This window comes from Haematobia irritans, chromosome 5 (assembly GCF_050003625.1).
Source record: "Haematobia irritans isolate KBUSLIRL chromosome 5, ASM5000362v1, whole genome shotgun sequence".
Taxonomy (NCBI): Eukaryota; Metazoa; Arthropoda; class Insecta; order Diptera; family Muscidae; genus Haematobia; species Haematobia irritans.
The window spans coordinates 82,132,123-82,151,531 of NC_134401.1; the positions used below are offsets into that span (position 1 = coordinate 82,132,123).

General features: G+C 35.2%; 1 protein-coding gene across 3 annotated transcripts in view; it reads left to right on the forward strand.

Moving 5' to 3' along the window:
• esn (espinas) overlaps positions 1 to 17,498 on the forward strand; it is a 348,528-nt gene extending 331,030 nt beyond the window's left edge. For all 3 annotated transcript variants that reach the window (XM_075312340.1, XM_075312339.1, XM_075312338.1), the window contains 2 exons: positions 10,041 to 10,244; positions 15,633 to 17,498. In XM_075312340.1, coding sequence (XP_075168455.1) covers positions 10,041 to 10,244; positions 15,633 to 17,111 — 1,683 coding nt within the window. In that variant the 3' untranslated portion in view covers positions 17,112 to 17,498. The remainder of the gene's footprint in view (positions 1 to 10,040; positions 10,245 to 15,632) is intronic.
• Positions 17,499 to 19,409: the final 1,911 nt, after the last annotated feature.

Below are 19,409 nucleotides of genomic sequence, written 5' to 3' on the forward strand. Positions count from 1 at the left end.
GTTTGGATTTTATTGCTGTTTTTCTGCGTTAATTTGCTTTTCTTGCTTCTTCTCGTTTCTGTTTTCTTTTCTTTTTTTTTGGTCGTTGCGAAATGACATAATTTTCCCTCTAAGTTTTGAAAAGTACTTGAGTTGGTGTTCTATTGCACAACCAACGACATTCAGCTCCTTTGTGTGAAGGAGACAATTATGTCCTTTATGTGGTTTTCCCCAGAATGGAGCCTAACAAAGCGGAAAACGTCCTTAAAATCATTCAGACATCTAATTCTCGTGTGTGTGTATGTATGGGTGTGTGAAGTTAAGGATATGTGTGAAGTGGAACTTTGAACATTTCAAAGTGAAGCCGAAAAGGGGTTTCTGCCTAACAGACTACAAAGCAAGTACATATGGTTAAAATTTTAAAGAGGGCAGATTATTCTTTGGTCTCGCTGGTATGAGGATGCTTGGAGTACATAAATGTTAAATGTGCTAAGGAGCTAAGTGAATGTAATGATTCAAAGGAAAATTATATGCAAAATCAAAGTAAGAAGAAGAAACATGCACTGAGAAATATATTAGTCTAATATGAAAGATTGCGCAACGTAAATTATAGGGCACGTAATTTGCATTTAATTTGGACGAATTAAAATAAATACATTTTAATTAAATGAAAGTTTAGAATTTTTATTTTAAAAAACATTAAATTTAGGACAAGAATCTTAGATGTGCGGCAAATTGTCCTTAAATGAAAAAATTGAATTAACGAAATAATCTTTGAATTAACAGAGATTTTGATTCATTTAATTAAATATAACAAGTATATACGGCCGTAAGTTCGGCCAGGCCGAAGCTTATGTACCTCCACCATGGATTGCGTAGAAGACTGTCATCCACAATCGAATTACTTGGGTTGCGGTAACACTTGCCGATGGCAAGGTATCTTAAAACTTCCTAACACCGTCTTCTAAATTGCAAGGTAGTCCATACGTGGTATATATTAAACTAAAAAAGGCCGATTAAATACGTATATAAATAAGTTTAAAGTTTCTATAGAAATAAAATTTTGACAAAATAAAATTTTGACAACATTTTCTTTAGAAGTAAAATTTGGAAAAAAATTTCTATAGAAATAAAATTTGGATAACATTTTCTATAGAAATAAAATTTTGACAAAATTTTCTATAGAAATAAAATCTTGGTAGATTATTTTTGGTTCGAGTGGCAACCATGATTATGAACCGATAAGGACCAATTTTTGTCTGATTGGGGATCATCTATATATAACTATAGACCGATATGGACCAATTTTGGAATGGTTATTAGCGGCCTTATATTAACACCACGTTGCAAATTTCAACCGGATCGGAATTTTGCTGCTCTAAGAGGCTCCGGAGATCAAATCTGGGGAACAGTTTATATGGGGGCTATATATAATTATGGACCGATAGGGACTAATTCTTGCGTGTTTGTTGGAGACCACATTCTAACACCACGTTCCAAATTTCAATCGGATCGGATGGACCAATTTTTGCATAGTTGTTAGAGACCATATACTAACACCATGTACCAAATTTCAGCCGGATCGGATGAAATTGGCTTCTCTTAGAGCAATCCATTTATATGGGGGCTATACATAAAATAAAAGTGGACCGATATGGCCCATTTTCAATACCGACCTACATCAATAACAACTACTTGTGCCAAGTTTCAAGTCGGTAGCTTGTTTCGTTCGGAAGTTAGCGTGATTTCAACAGACGGACGGACGGACGGACATGCTCAGATCGACTCAGAATTTCACCATGACCCAGAATATATATATACTTTATGAGGTCTTAGAGCAATATTTCGATGTGTTACAAACGGAATAACAAAGTTAATATACCCCCATCCTATGGTGGAGGGTATAAAAATATAGCTTATTTTCCGGATTTTGCATTTTTCTTTCTCGCCATTTTCGAAGCATGTTTTAAACTCACAAAAAGTTTGCTTGGATCCAAAGATTTTGACCTTCCTTTAAGGATTTTGGTAATGATTCCCAGCCAAAGATGTCTGTTCTTCAAAATAAGGACATTATTTAAGAAGCTATTTTGTTTTAAATCTAGACTCTAAAAAATTAAAATTGGGATACAGATTTCAGTCAATTTGGGAAGAATAATTCTAATTAATTTATATATAAAACCCAAATTGAATCATCTCTCTCAAATTAAATCGTGTAGTTTAAATGGATCGACATTAAATCAGCCTGCATTGATATTGTGCAAACATAAAAATATTTTTCTTTGCCATTAGGAAAATGTTTCCTACTTCGAAGACACATGACTTTAACGCAAAGTTCAAATTAAAAATTCTATATTGTAAAGAAATTTATCTTGTAAATTGCGTGTCAAAAATTTAAGATTGATAATCTTTCATATTAGGTCAATACCGTTTTCATAGTAAAATAGAAGACCAAAAAACACATGTTTTCCACACGTCAATGATACAATGTTAACCACCCAATTTTGAAACAGGCTAAATATACACTGAAAAAACAGTGAACCCACAAGAAAAAAAAACCGTTTGGTTACTTTTAGAAAATTTAGATTTCGAAAATGTTAACTAACGGTGTGACACCGATATCACAAAAATAAATAAATATTTTTCGACAAATTCAAGAAAATTTATTAGACATAATTAATTTTTTTTCATTTGTTAAAGAAATATTTGTAGTTTGAATGAAAAAATTGGAGTTCAAAATTTCAAGAATAGCTTTAGTGCCATACGAAGTTAAAGATGGGCGCATTTATTGTAAAATTTACAAATTTAAAGAAATAATGAACTATTTTGTGAGAAGTACGGGTTTTAGTTCATTTAACTAACGTAAGCAAGGGAGCCACCGTGGTGCAATGGTTAGCATGCCCGCCTTGCATACACAAGGTCGTGGGTTCGATTCTTGTTACGACCGAACACCAAAAAAGTTTTTCAGCGGTGGATTATCCCACCTCAGTAATGCTGGTGACATTTCTGAGGGTTTCAAAGCTTCTCTAAGTAGTTTCACTGGAATGTGGAACGCCGTTCGGACTCGGCTATAAAAAGGAGGTCCCTTGTTATTGAGCTTAACATGGAATCGGGCAGCACTCAGTGATAAGAGAGAAGTTCACCACTGTGGTATCACAATGGACTGAATAGTCTAAGTGAGCCTGATACATCGGGCTGCCACATAACCTAGCCTAACCTAACGTAAGCAACAAATTATTAGAGTAAAGGAATCTTTTTCTAATCCTAATAATTCTCTGAACTAAAATTAAGTTAAATTGGCTTTAGTGAAATGGAGAGTTCACTTTTTTTAGTGTCCTAATTGCAAATTTCCTCGCTTTTATATTTCGGGAATAGAGGACAGAAACAAATATTAAAAATCGAAAATCGCTTTATAGTTTTCAAAATATTCCCACTTAAGATCTACACACTTTTGCGTGCGTTTGAACCAATTTTCGAGCCTCTTTAGCTCCGCGATCGTGCGAGCCTATTTTGGAGCAATTGACACATTGTGTGAGATCCAAGGCGAACAATTTTTTTGACGGTCAAATGTTCGTGCAAAATATTAAATGTAATACCTAATGTTGTCTCAATCTCACGATAAATCACATGACGATTTTGCAATATCAGTTAGCGCTCAGCATTACCGGAAAAGCAACTGATTTTGGAAGACTTTCACTCAATTCGTCTTGGAGTGAACTACGACCTCGGCCGAATTCGCCATACCAGCGGTAAACATTAGTCCAGGACGAAACTTCATTGCCAAAAATTGAATTATGTTCACCGATACATTGTTATGGTCGAAAGTTGTAAAAAAAATAATTGCACGAAAATCAATAAAAATAATAAATTCTCAAATAAATTTTGAGAATTCTGACGAGTTTCTGATAATGTAATTATCATTGATTATACTAAACGGATTTAAAAAACAAATCCCAACAAAATGTCCAAATTTATGGAAATTCTCCATCATATTCATAAGTGCCCAACTTAAAAATTTTGTCCCCACCCACGAAATCATATTCCCAATACTGATAACACTGGCCTCTTAACCTTGTCCTACAGTCCATTGGCATTATATTAAACACTAATAAAAAAATACGTTCCAAAATCGTGAACGGGCGGTAACAAAATGAAACGGGAACGTTCACGAAAAATCAAAACGGAATATTCACGGTATCGTCCACGGGCGTTCACGATTTCATGAATGGCTTTCGTTTTTCTTTGGCCATGAAAAGTGAAAAATATTCGTTGGACGTTCTTATGCCAACTCCGGTGGTGCAATGTAAACGCGTATGGAGCAGATAATGCAGGTTCGAGTCACTGTAGTGGATTTTATTTTTTATACCATACGCCAAACTGTGGAACAGGGTATTATAAGTTAGTGCATATGTTTGAATACCCACACTGAAAAAATATTGACCTAATATGGAAGATTATGCAACTTAAATTGTAGGACTCAAAATTTACGCAATGCTAAGGACAAAATTCTTTATATCAATGACATTTTAATTAAAAGAAAGTTTTTAATCCTTGCTTCAAAAATTGTTTTCATTAAATTTAGGACACAAATCTTGAAATTTTGCGTCTCCCTGCTGAAGTTGTAGATCTTTGAAGTAAGGCAAATTTTCCTTAAAATAAAGAAAAACATTTTTAATTTAAAGAAATCGTCGTTAACTCAACTGACATATTGAATTTTTAAATTTAAGATAAAAACGCTGCAAATATAGGGTAAGACTTATTTTAAGGATTTGCATCTTTGGTTTAAAGTTTTTTTTTAGCATTAAGAAAACTGTTTTTACTTTGAAGTACCTGACATAATTTGGATTTTGAAATTGGAATTTGTTTGTACATAAATACCTTTATTAATATATGGCAAAAAGAAAATAAAAACCCAATGAATGAGATCTGTGTCCAATTTTAATTTATTTGATCCTAGATTTAACCTCCCTGGCGTCCGCAAAAATGTCTTTATTTTAAAGAAGCCGCATCTTTGGCTCGGAATCAATACCAAAATCCTTAAGAGAAGGTCAAAATCTTTGGATCCAAGTAAACCTTATTTTGAGTGCAGAAGCAGACAAGATAGACATATGGTGTCTTTGGAAATATTGCTCAGGGCCGGCCCCTGCGTCGATCTAGCCATGTCTGTCTGTCTGTGAACACATTTTTGTGACGAAAGTCTAGATCGCAATTTAAGTCCAATCGACTTCAAATTTCGCACAATGGTGTCATTTTATCATCAGATTGACACCGCTTGTTCTCCGTTTGACACCACATGTGTGGTGATTCACTTTCATGAACGAACCGAATGAGCACGCCGTTCATGATTTTTTTTTTTTTTTTGATGAAGGCGTTTACCTTTATCGCCCTAACTATACACCAAAATACATGAATTTACTTTAATTGAAATGTGTTAAATCATTAAACTTTTCAAAGCAAAGACAATTCGGAAAAACCTCAGCTAAGTTAGCATTTTTATTTTGCCCCTCCAAGCAAATTAAGGCAATAATCTGTAAACCCACAATATTCTACTGCCTCACACATAACCTCCGGCTACAACATCCTTATAGCTGAGGTCAAGTCAACAATAATCAACTGTGTTGGAGATGGAAACATCCACCAACCACACCATTGCATGCACAAAACAGAAAAAAAAACAAAATTATTGTAAGCACGTTTTCCTCTAGGGACCACTTTCGCTTAATAGAGATGGAAAAACTCTGCCGCCTTGTAGATGAATGGATGACATTAACGGGCAAAGTTAAATGCCCTTAAACCCCTTTCACATTTATAATGATGGAGGGGAAAGCTCCACATTTGTCTCCACCCACGAAACCTCCAATACTATAATGTCTCCTCAAGGCGTAATTCTCGATTTTATGGCATAGCGTTTGAGGCTTCCTAGGAAAACTTCCCTGAAGTTTAACGTGCATGCAAAGATGATGGCTTATACTCAGATGCATGGCAAATGCATAAATTTATATTTCCCATTAAAAAAGGATATAAAATAGTCTAGATTTTTATAGTTAAATAATGCGGTTCTGAGAGCAACTTCAATCCATTAGTTTAGTTTGACTGATAAGCATTCTCTAACTTGGATAGGATGACTCTTCAAATATCAAACATAAGAGAAAGTGAAAAAAAAATTTGGTATATGTGCTTTAAAATACTGTCGTTCAGGATTCCATCATAAATAGCTTCTTCACAGTAGTACATTTAAAAAATTTAATAATTTTTTATCTTATACTACACAGTGGTGTAAGATATTGCAAAATTTATTCGGCTTTTCGAAAAAAAGTAGAGGATGCTGATGAGGAATGTGGGAATTCCGAAACAGCTGTACATCCAACCATCTTGCAGTCTATAGGGCTTTGCCCAAATAAATTTGACAAGTATACTTTTCCTCTGTTGGTTAAGCTACACATGTAGTTTAGACAATTCATGGTTTTAAGCTGAAATCAAAAACGACAACAATGATTAGAGAAAAACGTTTATGCTAAAAGTTCTCTAAAAAACGAGTGTGTCTCCATTTGATGCTTTTTGCATTCGTTAAAGATGAGTAAAACTTCACTAAAGATAATTTTAAGGTCAGATAGTTTCAAAATAATTTATTTCAATATAATTCTGTTAACTAACTAGATTATTTTTTTATTTTAAATTTAATTTTACAAAATGTAGAGGATTGGTTTATTATTAAGCTTATTCATCAAGAAACTATGAAATAAAAAAAAATAGAAAAAAAAATATTTTTTTGTCAATAAACAAATTGATTGATCAAATTTTTAAATCCAATACAATTTAATTTTACATTTTTCATTTTGCATACCATTGGTCGAAACCGTTATACTGGGTTAATCCGATGAGAAGTCATTCCAAATTTACCGGTTTGTGAACAACCAAACTGATCGGTCCTACTTGCCAACAAGATCGGCTGAAAATTTAAACCTTCGATTGGCGCTGGCCTTCACCCCCAAATTTGGAGACGTTTTGTCCACAAAAATCATCAAATTAAATTGAAATTGCTAACAAAAATTACTATTAAATTTTTGAAACGATTTTATGTAAACAATGATGTTCTTTATTTTAACTACCCTGGAAGTTCTTTTAATTCAATTTTTTATAACTTGGTTTTTTCATACTTTTAATGGTTAATTTTAACTTTTTTTGTTTCAAGTAGGTTACAAACAGAGATGGTCTGTATCAAACTTTTTTAGGTTTGCGACTGTCGCAAAGTTGTAAACGTCGTAAACGCCACATACGCGTCGTAAATGTAGAAAAAGTAACAAAAGTCGCAAACTGAAAATACTTTAGTCGCGTCGGCTAGGCAGCGAATTCGATGATATCCAAGACGATGGTAGGTGCGAAGAAGTTTCAATTCTTAGGAATGTTCACAATTTTCGGTTTTAGTCCCCACATTTTCCCTATTGCTTTTTGCACGAATACAGGGTAACCGTGGATTTCCACGTCCTTTCTTAGCTTTAAGTTCAGTCTCCTGTCCAATATAACTCCAAGGTATTTTACACACTCACTAACGGGAATTTCGATACCACCTAAGAAAATAGGCTTGACCATGGGAAAACTTTCACAAATTTCTGCAGAAACTCACAGCAAATGCTGTCAAACTAAATTAAAAAATGTTCAGGATTTCTTCTATTCAAAATTTGGTTTTCTACAGTAGGTTTACGACTTTTGCGACATACGTATTATACCGTCGCAAACGTATGTCGCAAAAGTCACAGTTTGTGACAGGCCAACCCTGGTTACAAACAGAGTAAGAATTCATAAAATGGTAGAAATCATTTAAATTTTGTCGAATTCCAATCTGAAAAAATTGTGAATTTTTGAAAATATTTGCAATCAAACGTTTCCGACAAGCGTTAGAATCCATTAAAATTATAAAAATTATTTATTTGACAAAATATAACAGAATTTGTTTATTTACATCCAAAACATTGAATTCGGATCACACCTAAAGAAGTGATGCAAATTCAGTGCAACGGCTGTTGAAAAGGAGGACTTCCGTCCTATGACAAGCCCATGTTAAATTCATCGTTTCTCCGTCAATTTTGCACCACTTCCGGATCCAAAAAGACCATTTTCATTACTTTTTTGGCGACGCTTTTTTTGCTGGGTAGATAAATATCCATATAAGTTATATTTAGCCACCGTGGTGCAATGGTTAGCATGCCCGCCTTGCATACACAAGGTCGTGGGTTCGATTCCTGCTACGACCGAACACCAAAAAGTTTTTCAGCGGTGGATTATCCCACCTCAGTAATGCTGGTGACATTTCTGAGGGTTTCAAAGCTTCTCCAAGTGGTTTCACTGGAATGTGGAACGCCGTTCGGACTCGGCTATAAAAAGGAGGTCCCTTGCCATTGAGCTTAACATGGAATCGGGCAGCACTCAGTGATAAGAGAGAAGTTCACCACTGTGGTATCACAATGGACTGAATAGTCTAAGTGAGCCTGATACATCGGGCTGCCACATAACCTAACCTAACCTATATTTATATAGCATTGCTTGCAGCGCCCACGAACCGAATAAACAAAGTTTATTTAAGAGAAACAAACATTTAGTTTGGCACCGTGGAGCAGTGGTTGCTACATGCATCCCTGCTTCGACCAAAGTTTTTTTTTTGCTTTTGTTTTTTTTTTACATATATTCCAGATATGTTAGGAAGATTTCGAAAAAAACTTCAACATTACATTGTAGTATATTAAATTTTGAATTGTAAAATGTGTCTTATTAAAGACCTAAAGTCAGAAAAGAACAGTGTTTGATATAAATGAAATGGACTCTGTTGTTGTTTCAAAAATAACTTTTTTTATAGAAAAAATAAAAATTTTGTAACAAACGATTTTTTTGGTGATAAAAGTTTAAAATTTTCAAAGCAATTCAAAAAACTCTAACAAAAGAAAAACGTTTTCGGTACACGTTTTCCAAACGTTTTCTTTTTTTTTTTCTTTGCGTGTATGGTAGGCCGTGGAATCAAGAGGAGCAACGTTTTCTAGATTTTGACGATTCTTTGAAATGTAAAAATAAAAATACTTAATATGATCCGTTAGTGTAAACCTGGACCGATTTTGAAAAAAAGCCTCACAAAACTCCCCAAATTTATGGAAACGAACGGGTGAACATCGCTAGATCGACTCAGAATTCTCCCACGACCTCCAATTGTGGCGGGTATATTTTGAGGATTTTGATCAAATTTTCAGAATTTGCAATATTCTATGCAGTGACACCCACGGTCCACCTTTAAGAGTTGTCCAGGTATGAGAGGTTAATTTTAATGTGTTAATATAGCACACGTCCCCAGACAACCGTCCATGTTTGGGAGGTGTCTGGGTTTCAGAGTGCTAAGTTTGAAAGGTTGCACTGTATTATGATATGTCCTATTAGCGAAAAAAAAATCGTAAGTTTGTCTAATTGTAAATGTTTTAACGATTTTAGCTTGCAAAAACAAGGGAAAGTGATCCAGCACGAAATTTAAAATTGTTTAGGATATTGCATTTATAGAAAATTTTGTCAAAATTTTATTTCCACAGATTTTTTTTAATTTTATATAAATAGTACCTCTGAAGTATCTCTTATTTGGAGAGCAGAATTCTACCACCTCTGGCAACTGTGAATGGAACCTTTGGGTAACACTTCTAAATGCGGAATATTTGTTGAAATAGGAAAACAATTTTGAATTTGGTAAAAAAGCTATGTGAGCTCATTAAATAAATAATAGGATATATTATAGATATGAAACAGATATTTTTCATAAATTATTTCTGGTAGATTTTCCAAATTCAACTCCAACCACTGTGCCACAGTGAGAGCAAAAACGAATCATTGTAGTTTTTGCAACGACAACATATTTTTAATTTGTTTTATATCATCAGCATACAAATCCATTTGTAAACATGTAAATCGTTATTGTTCTGGTGACTTTTCGTTTCTTTTTTTGCCTCACAACACGTAAAAATATTTACCTTTTTCTCAATAATGTTGTGGGATTTTTCTTAAATAGAGCTTCTTTTTCTACGTCTTCTTTTCAGTGCAACGAACAACTTTCCTCCGGTGACATTGTGGTCTTTGCTCAGCGTCTTGGAGCACAGGTCTGCTGGCATCCTGCCTGTTTTGTGTGCTGTGTCTGCAAGGAATTACTGGTGGATTTAATATATTTTCATCGTGATGGTAACCTCTATTGTGGAAGGCATCATGCTGAAACCCAAAAGCCACGTTGTTCGGCATGTGATGAGGTAAGCAAAAAAAAAAAAACAAAAACAAACACCAATCTTCCAAACCCGGCAAGCAGCCAACACAACACAATACGTGTTGTCTGCTTCCAAGAGTTTCACCATTTGGCATACCTTTCATCTTCCATACTGCATGGAATGCGTCCGTCTGTGCAGCATATTTTGAATAGCAATGCTTATCCTAGGGAAGATTCCATGTCTCCGCACTAAACGGGGGATTGATGCTAAGTAGTTTTATTTTATGGCATATATTTAATATCATTATATAGACGATGGTGAGCGGGAGAGGGTGGCAGAGGAGGTGAGGACTGCCAGAGGAATATTACTTAAATTTGATTACTTTAGAGAGAATTTAAATGTTTCTAGTTAAAAGGATCACTATCAAAAAGTCCCCACTCTGTAGATGAGTTGCTTCATAAAAAATATTCATTTAAAAATAAAATTTTAGAGAATCTTTTTAATGGAAATTCACGTGCTCATGCTGATAACATGGAATTTATTCACATTCAGTTTTAGATGTGCGTCAGCTCACATGAGGAACATAAACTAACAACACAAATAGCTGTGAATATGGCGTACTTCGATATAGCCCCCATACAGATCAAATTGCCTTCTTGGTTTTCCAGAAACCGCAATTTTTATCCGATTTATCTGAAAATGGATATATTGATTACAAATCGAAATGTTCTTGATTTCATAATTTTCTTGGACGTCAACACGATATGTCCGAGATTCCACTAAAACTCTAATAAAAATGGTTCTTATAAAATCTGACGTAGACTCGATGTTTAGAAACTTAAATTTAAGCGTATCGGGAAGCGTATCGTCAGAACCGATCTTCTTGAGGGAGTATATTTCTTAAAATTTACATGAAATTTTACATATTTTTAAGTAACAGCTACTACTAGACCCTTTCAGATGAAACTGTTATATTCGATTCATGGTGGTGGGTATTTAAGGGCGATTTCGTTCTGCAAAAAAAAAAAAATGTTGCCTTTGTGTTACACTATTTCTTCCATCATTGTATTTTAGCCAAAATTATAGTGTGACTTCGAAGTTATCTATAATTGCTAATATTGTGAGGGATACAGGACCAACAAATATGCTGTTATATTGTATGTATTGAAAACTTAAGCAGTTTTACATCTCTCATTCGTAATTATTCTGGGATTGCATGATCCATATTGTCCACCTAAGATTCGGTTACATCGGTGAATGATTTTATAAAATTCTATCGAAACAGCAGTTCACTTATGCAAGACTTACAGTGAGCAAAAAACAAGTATGTACGGCCGTAAGTTCGGCCAGGCCGAAGCTTATGTACCCTCCACCATGGATTGCGTAGAAAATTCTTCTAAACACTGCCATCCACAATTGAATTACTTAAGTTGTGGTAGCGCTTGCCGATGGCAAGGTGTCTTAAAACCTCCTAACACCGTCTTCTAAATTGTATGTAAGTCCATACGTGGTTATATTAAATCAAAAAAGATCAATCAAATACGTATAAAATTCAATTGACAACATTTTCTATAGAAATAAAATTTTGACAAAATTTTCTATAGAAATAAAATTTTAACAAATTTTTCTACAGAAATAAAATTTTGACAAAATTTTCTATAGAAATAAAATTTTGACAAAATTTTCTATAGAAAAAAAAATTGACAAAATTTTCTATAGAAATAAAATTTTGGTAAATTATTTTTGACTCGAGTGGCAATCATGATTATGACCGGTATGGACCAATTTTTGTGTGATTGGAGATCGGCTATATATAACTATAGACCGATATGGACCAATTTTGGTATGGTTGTTAGCGGCCGTTAGTATATGGCCAAGTTCCAAATTTGAACCGGATCGGATGAATTTTGTTCCTCCAAGAGGCTCCGGAGGTCAAATCTGGAGAATGTTTTATATTGGGGCTATATATAATTATGGACCGATATGGACCAATTCTGGCACGGTTGTTAGAGACCATATACCAACACCATGTACGAAATTTCAGCCGGATGTGGTGAATTTTGCTTCTCTTTGAGGCTCCGCAAGCCAAATCTGGGGATCGGTTTATATGAGGGCTATGTATAATTATGGACCGATGTGGACCAATTTTTGCATTGTTATTAGAGACCATATGCCAACATCATGTACCAAATTTCAGTAAGATCGGATGAAATTTGCTTCTCTTTGAGGCTCCGCAAGCCAAATCTGGGGATCGGTTTATATGGGGGCTATATATAATTATGGACCGTTGTGGACCAATTTTTTCATGGTTGTTAGATACCATATACCAACACTATGTACCAAATTTGAGCCGGATCGGATGAAATGTGCTTCTGTTAGAGGATCCACAAGCCAAATCTGAGGGTCCCTTTATATGGGGGCTATACGTAAAAGTGGACCGATATGGCCCATTTGCAATACCATCAGACCTACATCAATAACAACTACTTGTGCCAAGTTTCAAGTCGATAGCTTGTTTCGTTCGGAAGTTAGCGTGAATTCAACAGACGGACGGACATGCTCAGATCGACTCAGAATTTCACCACGACCCAGAATATATATACTTTATGGGGTATTAGAGCAATATTTCGATGTGTTACAAACGGAATGACAATATACCCCCATGCTATGGTGGAGGGTATAAAAAAGTTGTACACCAATATGAAAAAAAATTGTGAAAAGATATAGAAAATATGAAGTGAATGTTTATGTATTATACCTTAACCCTCTAATGCCCTAATTTTTTTGCCAGCTGACTAAAAACTCAATGTTAACGATGCAAAATCAAGAAAATGACACAAGAAAAATTTATACGGTAAAATTCAGTATATGCTGCAAAGCCTCTTGAACAGTTTTAACTAAATTTTCTTTTTATTTTACCCAGCATATAACGCAGCCCGCCTAAAGGCGGGATTGGACATTAGAGAGTTAAATTAAAGCTCGGATCTCAAGCTTTAATTTAAGGTACAAAAAATATATATTTACTTCATATTTTCCTTATCGTTTCACAATTTATTTCATATTGGTGTACAACTTTTTTTTGCTCACTGTAAGTAGAGGTTGTCCTTTGCTGTCAATTTCTGCTGGAATTATACCGCGTTTACTGCACCATCATAGTAATTTTGGTTTGGTCCCATTGAAATAAGTCTATTCCCATTTATACTTTTCTAAATTCGTTTCCAGAGAATCGAAACTTCTTTGCACATACCCATCTGTGACAGTGCATCTTTTATTCCAATCGAAATCGCCATAAGATTCAGCACGACCTAATTTACAGTTGTATATATAATAGACGTGGACTTCTTTTACATAATGCAAATACAACTTAATGAACAATAGCTCTTTATTTTTTTTTTGCAATGCATAGAATGTAGAAGCATCATTATCATTTTGCCATATAATAGAACCTCTATCCCCTGGGTCTATCCTAGGGTTGCCAGATGATGGTTGCCGAAATCCGGGACATTGCGCCGTACATTCCGGGATTTGTCGGGACAAGCAAAAACAGTCATATTTTTCGATATTAGTTCCCCATATTTTATAACTTGGTAAATTTGCATAAACGCCATGGCGTAGTCGTAATTATCAGCAAGCTTTGAAATTCCTAAATATATTGGAGCCTCTGAAACTTTCTCCCAAGATGGCTGCGACGGAAACCTAAACTCATATTTACTGGCATATTACTTTCGGGTTTGGCAAACAAACTTAAGCTCTGAGGTGACAATCGCTGCTTCTTTTGTAGTGGCTTTCGACTGGACTGGGAATTTGGATATCGGCATGGACATGGTTTTAGGTATATTTCGTATCCGAATTGGGGATTGTTATAGTGTCACTAAAGGGTCTATGGTAATCATAGGATAAAATCGAACTTTGAAATGATGGCAGGGAGCACAAACTTGATTTATAATTTGTTAAAATGCATTTTGCAGAAAAACGTGAATTGGATATTTGCGTATATTTTTTTTTACATTTACTACTCAAGTGACAGCTGATGATTCGCAAGACAGTGATTTGATTTTTTTCTCAAAGTGGTGAGATTAAATGAAATGGTACAAAATCGGACAAACAAATGTACATTTAAAATGTATGAAAAACCAAAAATATTTTTGAAAGCGATTTAATTTTAAATCGTTTTCATTTTTAAGAAATGTAAAAAAATAAAACATATGCCTTGAGTAATTGAAATTCCGGGATATTTGGTAAATTTTGTGAAAGATCCGGGACACTTCCTAGAGACGAAATTCCGGGACAATCCAGGCGAATCCCGGCCATCTGGCAAGCCTAGTCTATCCCAATGGACTGAATAGTCTAAGTGAGCCTGAAACATCGGGCTGCCTATCCCCCGGGCCAATTACCAATCTCTATAGTTATCAGCGAGCCAGTAATGCAAAAAGCCAAGTATGTCTGTTTAGAGATCAGTTTGTAATGTCCACAGAAGCGTATTTAAAAACCTTCGTTTAAAGAAAACGAACAATGATATGTTCAAACGTCTGATGCTTCCTTTCTTTCATATGATGTATCAAATACAACCGTTGGGTAAAATAATAATTTATCTATTTATTTTTTTTTTTGTTACTGCAGTAATGCAACAACACGGAATTTATTTTTTGAGACTATAGACGAGTTCACCTGACTGGTGAACACATGTTCACAGTAGAAGTAAAGATGATCCAATTTGCATGTAGACAATCCTATATGTCTTCTTTTATCCAATCCTCTTGCAATTCTTACCTTGAAGATAATTTTAGTACTCCAGGATCCGAAAAATAAATTGGGTTTTAAGCAAAAAATAAAAAAGTAGGTTAGGAAATACAGCTTTGTCATTACCCACTACCTAATGCTTGGGAGTAATGACTTACCGTAAACTAATGGTGCCACTCTTTTATGTGTATTGCAATGAAGGACATTCGCCTACAAATCCACAAAATAATTAGTTGTTCTGACCGTAGTTACAATATTCAGACAGGTAGAAAAAATTCGACCTATATGGAAATGTGGTAACATCTTGAAGATTGCAAACTATCTATGTTGATATATAGGTAATATGTAATATGTTATGAATATTGAATAAATTATATGTTACAAAACCTTTCTCATTCAAGGTGGGTTTTAAGTTCGTTTAAACCCGAACTAAAACCGAAATTAAATCAGTAAAAACATTATAAAATTGTACCTCTTTGATGCAAATTTTATTAAAACTTGATGGGAAATATCCCAAAGCAACTTGTTACAAAGTTTATATTATTTTTACTGGATTATTAGTCATCGTGAAAACGGCGATTTTTGTGGCTAAACTCGAGCTTAATACTCACCCAAAGTCGATATTTTTTTTTCAGTGTATAATTTTAACAAATATTTTAATGTGGAAACCCAATCTTTTGTTTTCTTTTTCAGATTATATTCTCCGATGAATGTACCGAAGCTGAAGGCCGTACATGGCACATGAAACATTTCGCATGCTTCGAATGTGGTCATCAACTGGGAGGCCAACGGTATATAATGCGGGATGGTAAACCATTTTGTCTAAGCTGTTTCGATACCATGTTCGCCGAATACTGCGATTATTGCGGCGAAGTCATAGGTGTCGATCAGGGACAAATGTCACACGACGGTCAACATTGGCATGCTACAGATCAATGCTTCTCTTGTTGTACGTGTCGTTGTTCTCTCTTGGGAAGACCTTTCTTGCCACGTCGAGGAACTATCTATTGTTCAATTGCCTGCAGCAAAGGTGAGCCCCCAACACCCTCAGATACAAGTTCGGGCCCACAATTGAGGCCTACTCATCGAGCTAGTACTACCAGTCAAATTGCCCGATCTCCTCGTCCGGGTAAGGGTTCCCATAGTAAGGACAGACATGGTGGTAAAAGTTCTGGAAGTGCGGGCGATCTCTTGGAACGACAAGAGCGTCAAAGAAGGGAAGATTTGGGTCGTCTGATGCTGGCACGAAATATGGAAAATGTTACAGTTCCCGGCATACCAAGACCTGCTCACCCACCGCCCATAGACCTCACAGAGTTGGGTATTAGCTTGGATAATATCTGCGATGGTGACAAGACAATATTCGGTGATTCCAATATCACTGCATCCCTGCCCGATATGCTGGTTTCAAAGGGCGAAGATTCCCACAGCTATCAGAGCATAGATAAAATCATGCTAAACTCCCCGACAGCCTCTGAGATGACACAGTCCACGCAAGAACTCACCAATGAATTGGATTTGGACAACGAGAACGACAATGCTTTCAACACTTCACCTCATGACAACTATGAACGGATTAAAGACGATATCGATGATGATGATGACGATGACGACAATAGAGAGGGAGATGAAGATGAGGAGAATAATCATCATCCCACAAAGGAGGTGCGTTTCCACAGTCTTCACGATACCATGTCACGTTCGAAAAGCTACACAGACAACTCAAATGCACGACGTCGACGACGCAGGCGCAACCAGTCACGCAGCAATTCCGAGATGCAAATCAATCAAAGTAATCTACGCTTGCACAACGCTCAGACCCAGGCGGGTTCAAGTGCTGTGAGAAATTCGGACAATTGTGATGCGGCCAGCATATGCTCCACTTGTTCGTCCAGTTCTTCGAGTGACATGGATGATTATGTCTACCGTTTGCCAGCACGCAAGCACTACGGTGGCGTGCGTGTCTCATATGTTCCCAATGATGCCATTGCCTATGAGAAAAAGAAGAAACAGGCAATGATGGAGCAGGCGGGCAATGCGATGAACTCCTTCTATGGTTCTTCAACAAGTGGGCCCTCGAGTATAGGAGCAATGGTCAGTAGCACGAATTCGGGCTTTGGTCCCAATGCAGGCGGTGGGGGAAGCGATAGTAAAAATTGCACAATCTCATGACAACCTCCAGTCCTACCACCACCCCCATTCAATTTGAGCAGTTATTATATTCTGGATACCATACTGGAGGAGGAAAGATTTGTGGCCATAGAAAAGAAGCCGGGCTGTTTCAGACGCTTCTGGAATATTCTCAGTTTGGGCAAAAACAAACAACAATCGAAATATTTACAAAATGTTTAAGATGCTACTCAACATTCGGAAGTATATCATGAGAGTTCACCCCAATAAAAGTTGTATTTGTAATGATTTTTTATTGAATATGTTCAGCTGAGCTCGTTTACTATAAATTCGCAATTGCGAATTAATAAAAAAAATTTTGTGTATAATTCTTATTGTATTATTCTAAAATAACAAATAAATGAATAGATATCCGTCAGTAATTATGTACATATATCCCTTTTTTATTTATTTTAATTTTATTCTTCATACGATAATGGGAATAATAAGTACTTTTCGCTTTCTGGCCAGAGATTAAATTACGAATGTTAATCAAAATAAAAAAGACTTCTAAAGTCGATTTATCGATTTAGGTTCTCATCATACGTCGACTGATCAACGTGAATCGTTTGCTAGATACAAAAAGACGATTAGTCGAAATCGATGATAACATCATGTCGACATTGAAGCTGGAGAATGAGCTTGTAGTCGCTCCGTAGATTTTTGGCGGGGCTGATCATTTTTTGCCAGTTGACGAATATTTCGACTCATCTCGACTCAAATTTTGCCGACAATTAATCAAAAAATTTTCTTTAATTCAGAAAAATGCATTAATAGTTGTTATAGTTTTTTCCAAAATTTTGAACCGTCCACCCACAGTCAATCAGTATCAAGTTGCTATAATAATTTTGCAAAAATTTTGTTCAGAAAATTTAAATGAAATATAACTTTGATGGTAATATTGGTTGTACAACTAATCTCATTACTTTTCGGATAACTTTAAATTGATTTTATAACGGATAATTGCCCGCCGCCAAATAGACAAGCGCCATTGACTTCATTACATACAATTTGGTAACACGTGCACCAAAAAAAAAAATCTTTCCTCCCAAACGAAATTTTAGACAAACAAAGTTCGTTTCTCATTTTCTTTTCGCTGTAAGGAAATGTATTTGGAAAAAAGTATATACTTTTTGTGATAAACGTTTATTCTTTTCCAAGATGTAAAAACAATGTCATAAAGACTAACTCAAAAAAAAACATTGTTTTCTTGCTAATTGCATTTTCCTTACATCTTTCTCATATCCACAATGTTTTTTAGTTCTTAACACCTTTTCTTGTAATACCAACAATGTACAAGAAATTATACGATTTTATAAATTTTCAAATTTTTTTACCTTTCGCCTGGACGGAGAATCGAACCGCGGACCATGCACTTTGTAAGCCAACACACTAACCACTTAGCTATATACCTGTTATGGTCATCAATAGATAAATATTCATATAAGTTATATTTATATAGCATAGCTTGCGGCGCCCACGAACCGAATAAACAAAGTTTATTTAACAGAAACAAACATTTAGTTTGGCACCGTGGAGCAGTGGTTGCTACGTCCGACTTGCATGCCAAGGGTCGTGGGTTCGATCCCTGCTTCGACCAAAGTTTTTTTTTACATATATTCCAGATATGTTCGGAAGATTCCGAAAAAATGTTCAACATTACATTGTAGTATATTAAATTTTGAACTGCAAAATGTGTCTTATTAAAGACCTAAATTCAGAAAAGAACAGTGTTTGATATAAACGAAATGGACTGTGTTGTTGTTTCAAAAATAACTTTTTTTATTGAAAAAATAAAAATTTTGTAACAACCGATTTTTTTGGTGATAAAAGTTTAAAATTTTCGAAGCACTTCAAAAAAACTCTAACAAAAGAAAAACGTTTTCGGTACACGTTTTCCAAACGTTTTTTTTTTCTTTGCGTAGTTCGAATGATTATCGGATTAGTTGTATAATTAATTATACAATCCGATTACACTTCTCATCGCCCTTACTCAGAACTATAGTCAGCAGAGGTATCCACTTGTTAAAATTAGATGCTGTGTTACCGTTATGCCAATTGGTTTGCAAATTTACCACTCTCTTCAAGCGTTGACACTTTTGTGCCTCGTTCTTGCTATATTGTGCCACTTTTTAATTAATTCCTTTTTTTCTAGAATTAGTAAATATTCCCATTTCGCGTTACGATTGCGGATGTGATCATTCTTTTAACAAAAAAACCCTTACTGTATTTGTGAGCATTTTCTTTTCATACTACAGTATTTTCAAGCATATGCTTGTGCCGTCTGAAAATATGGAACAA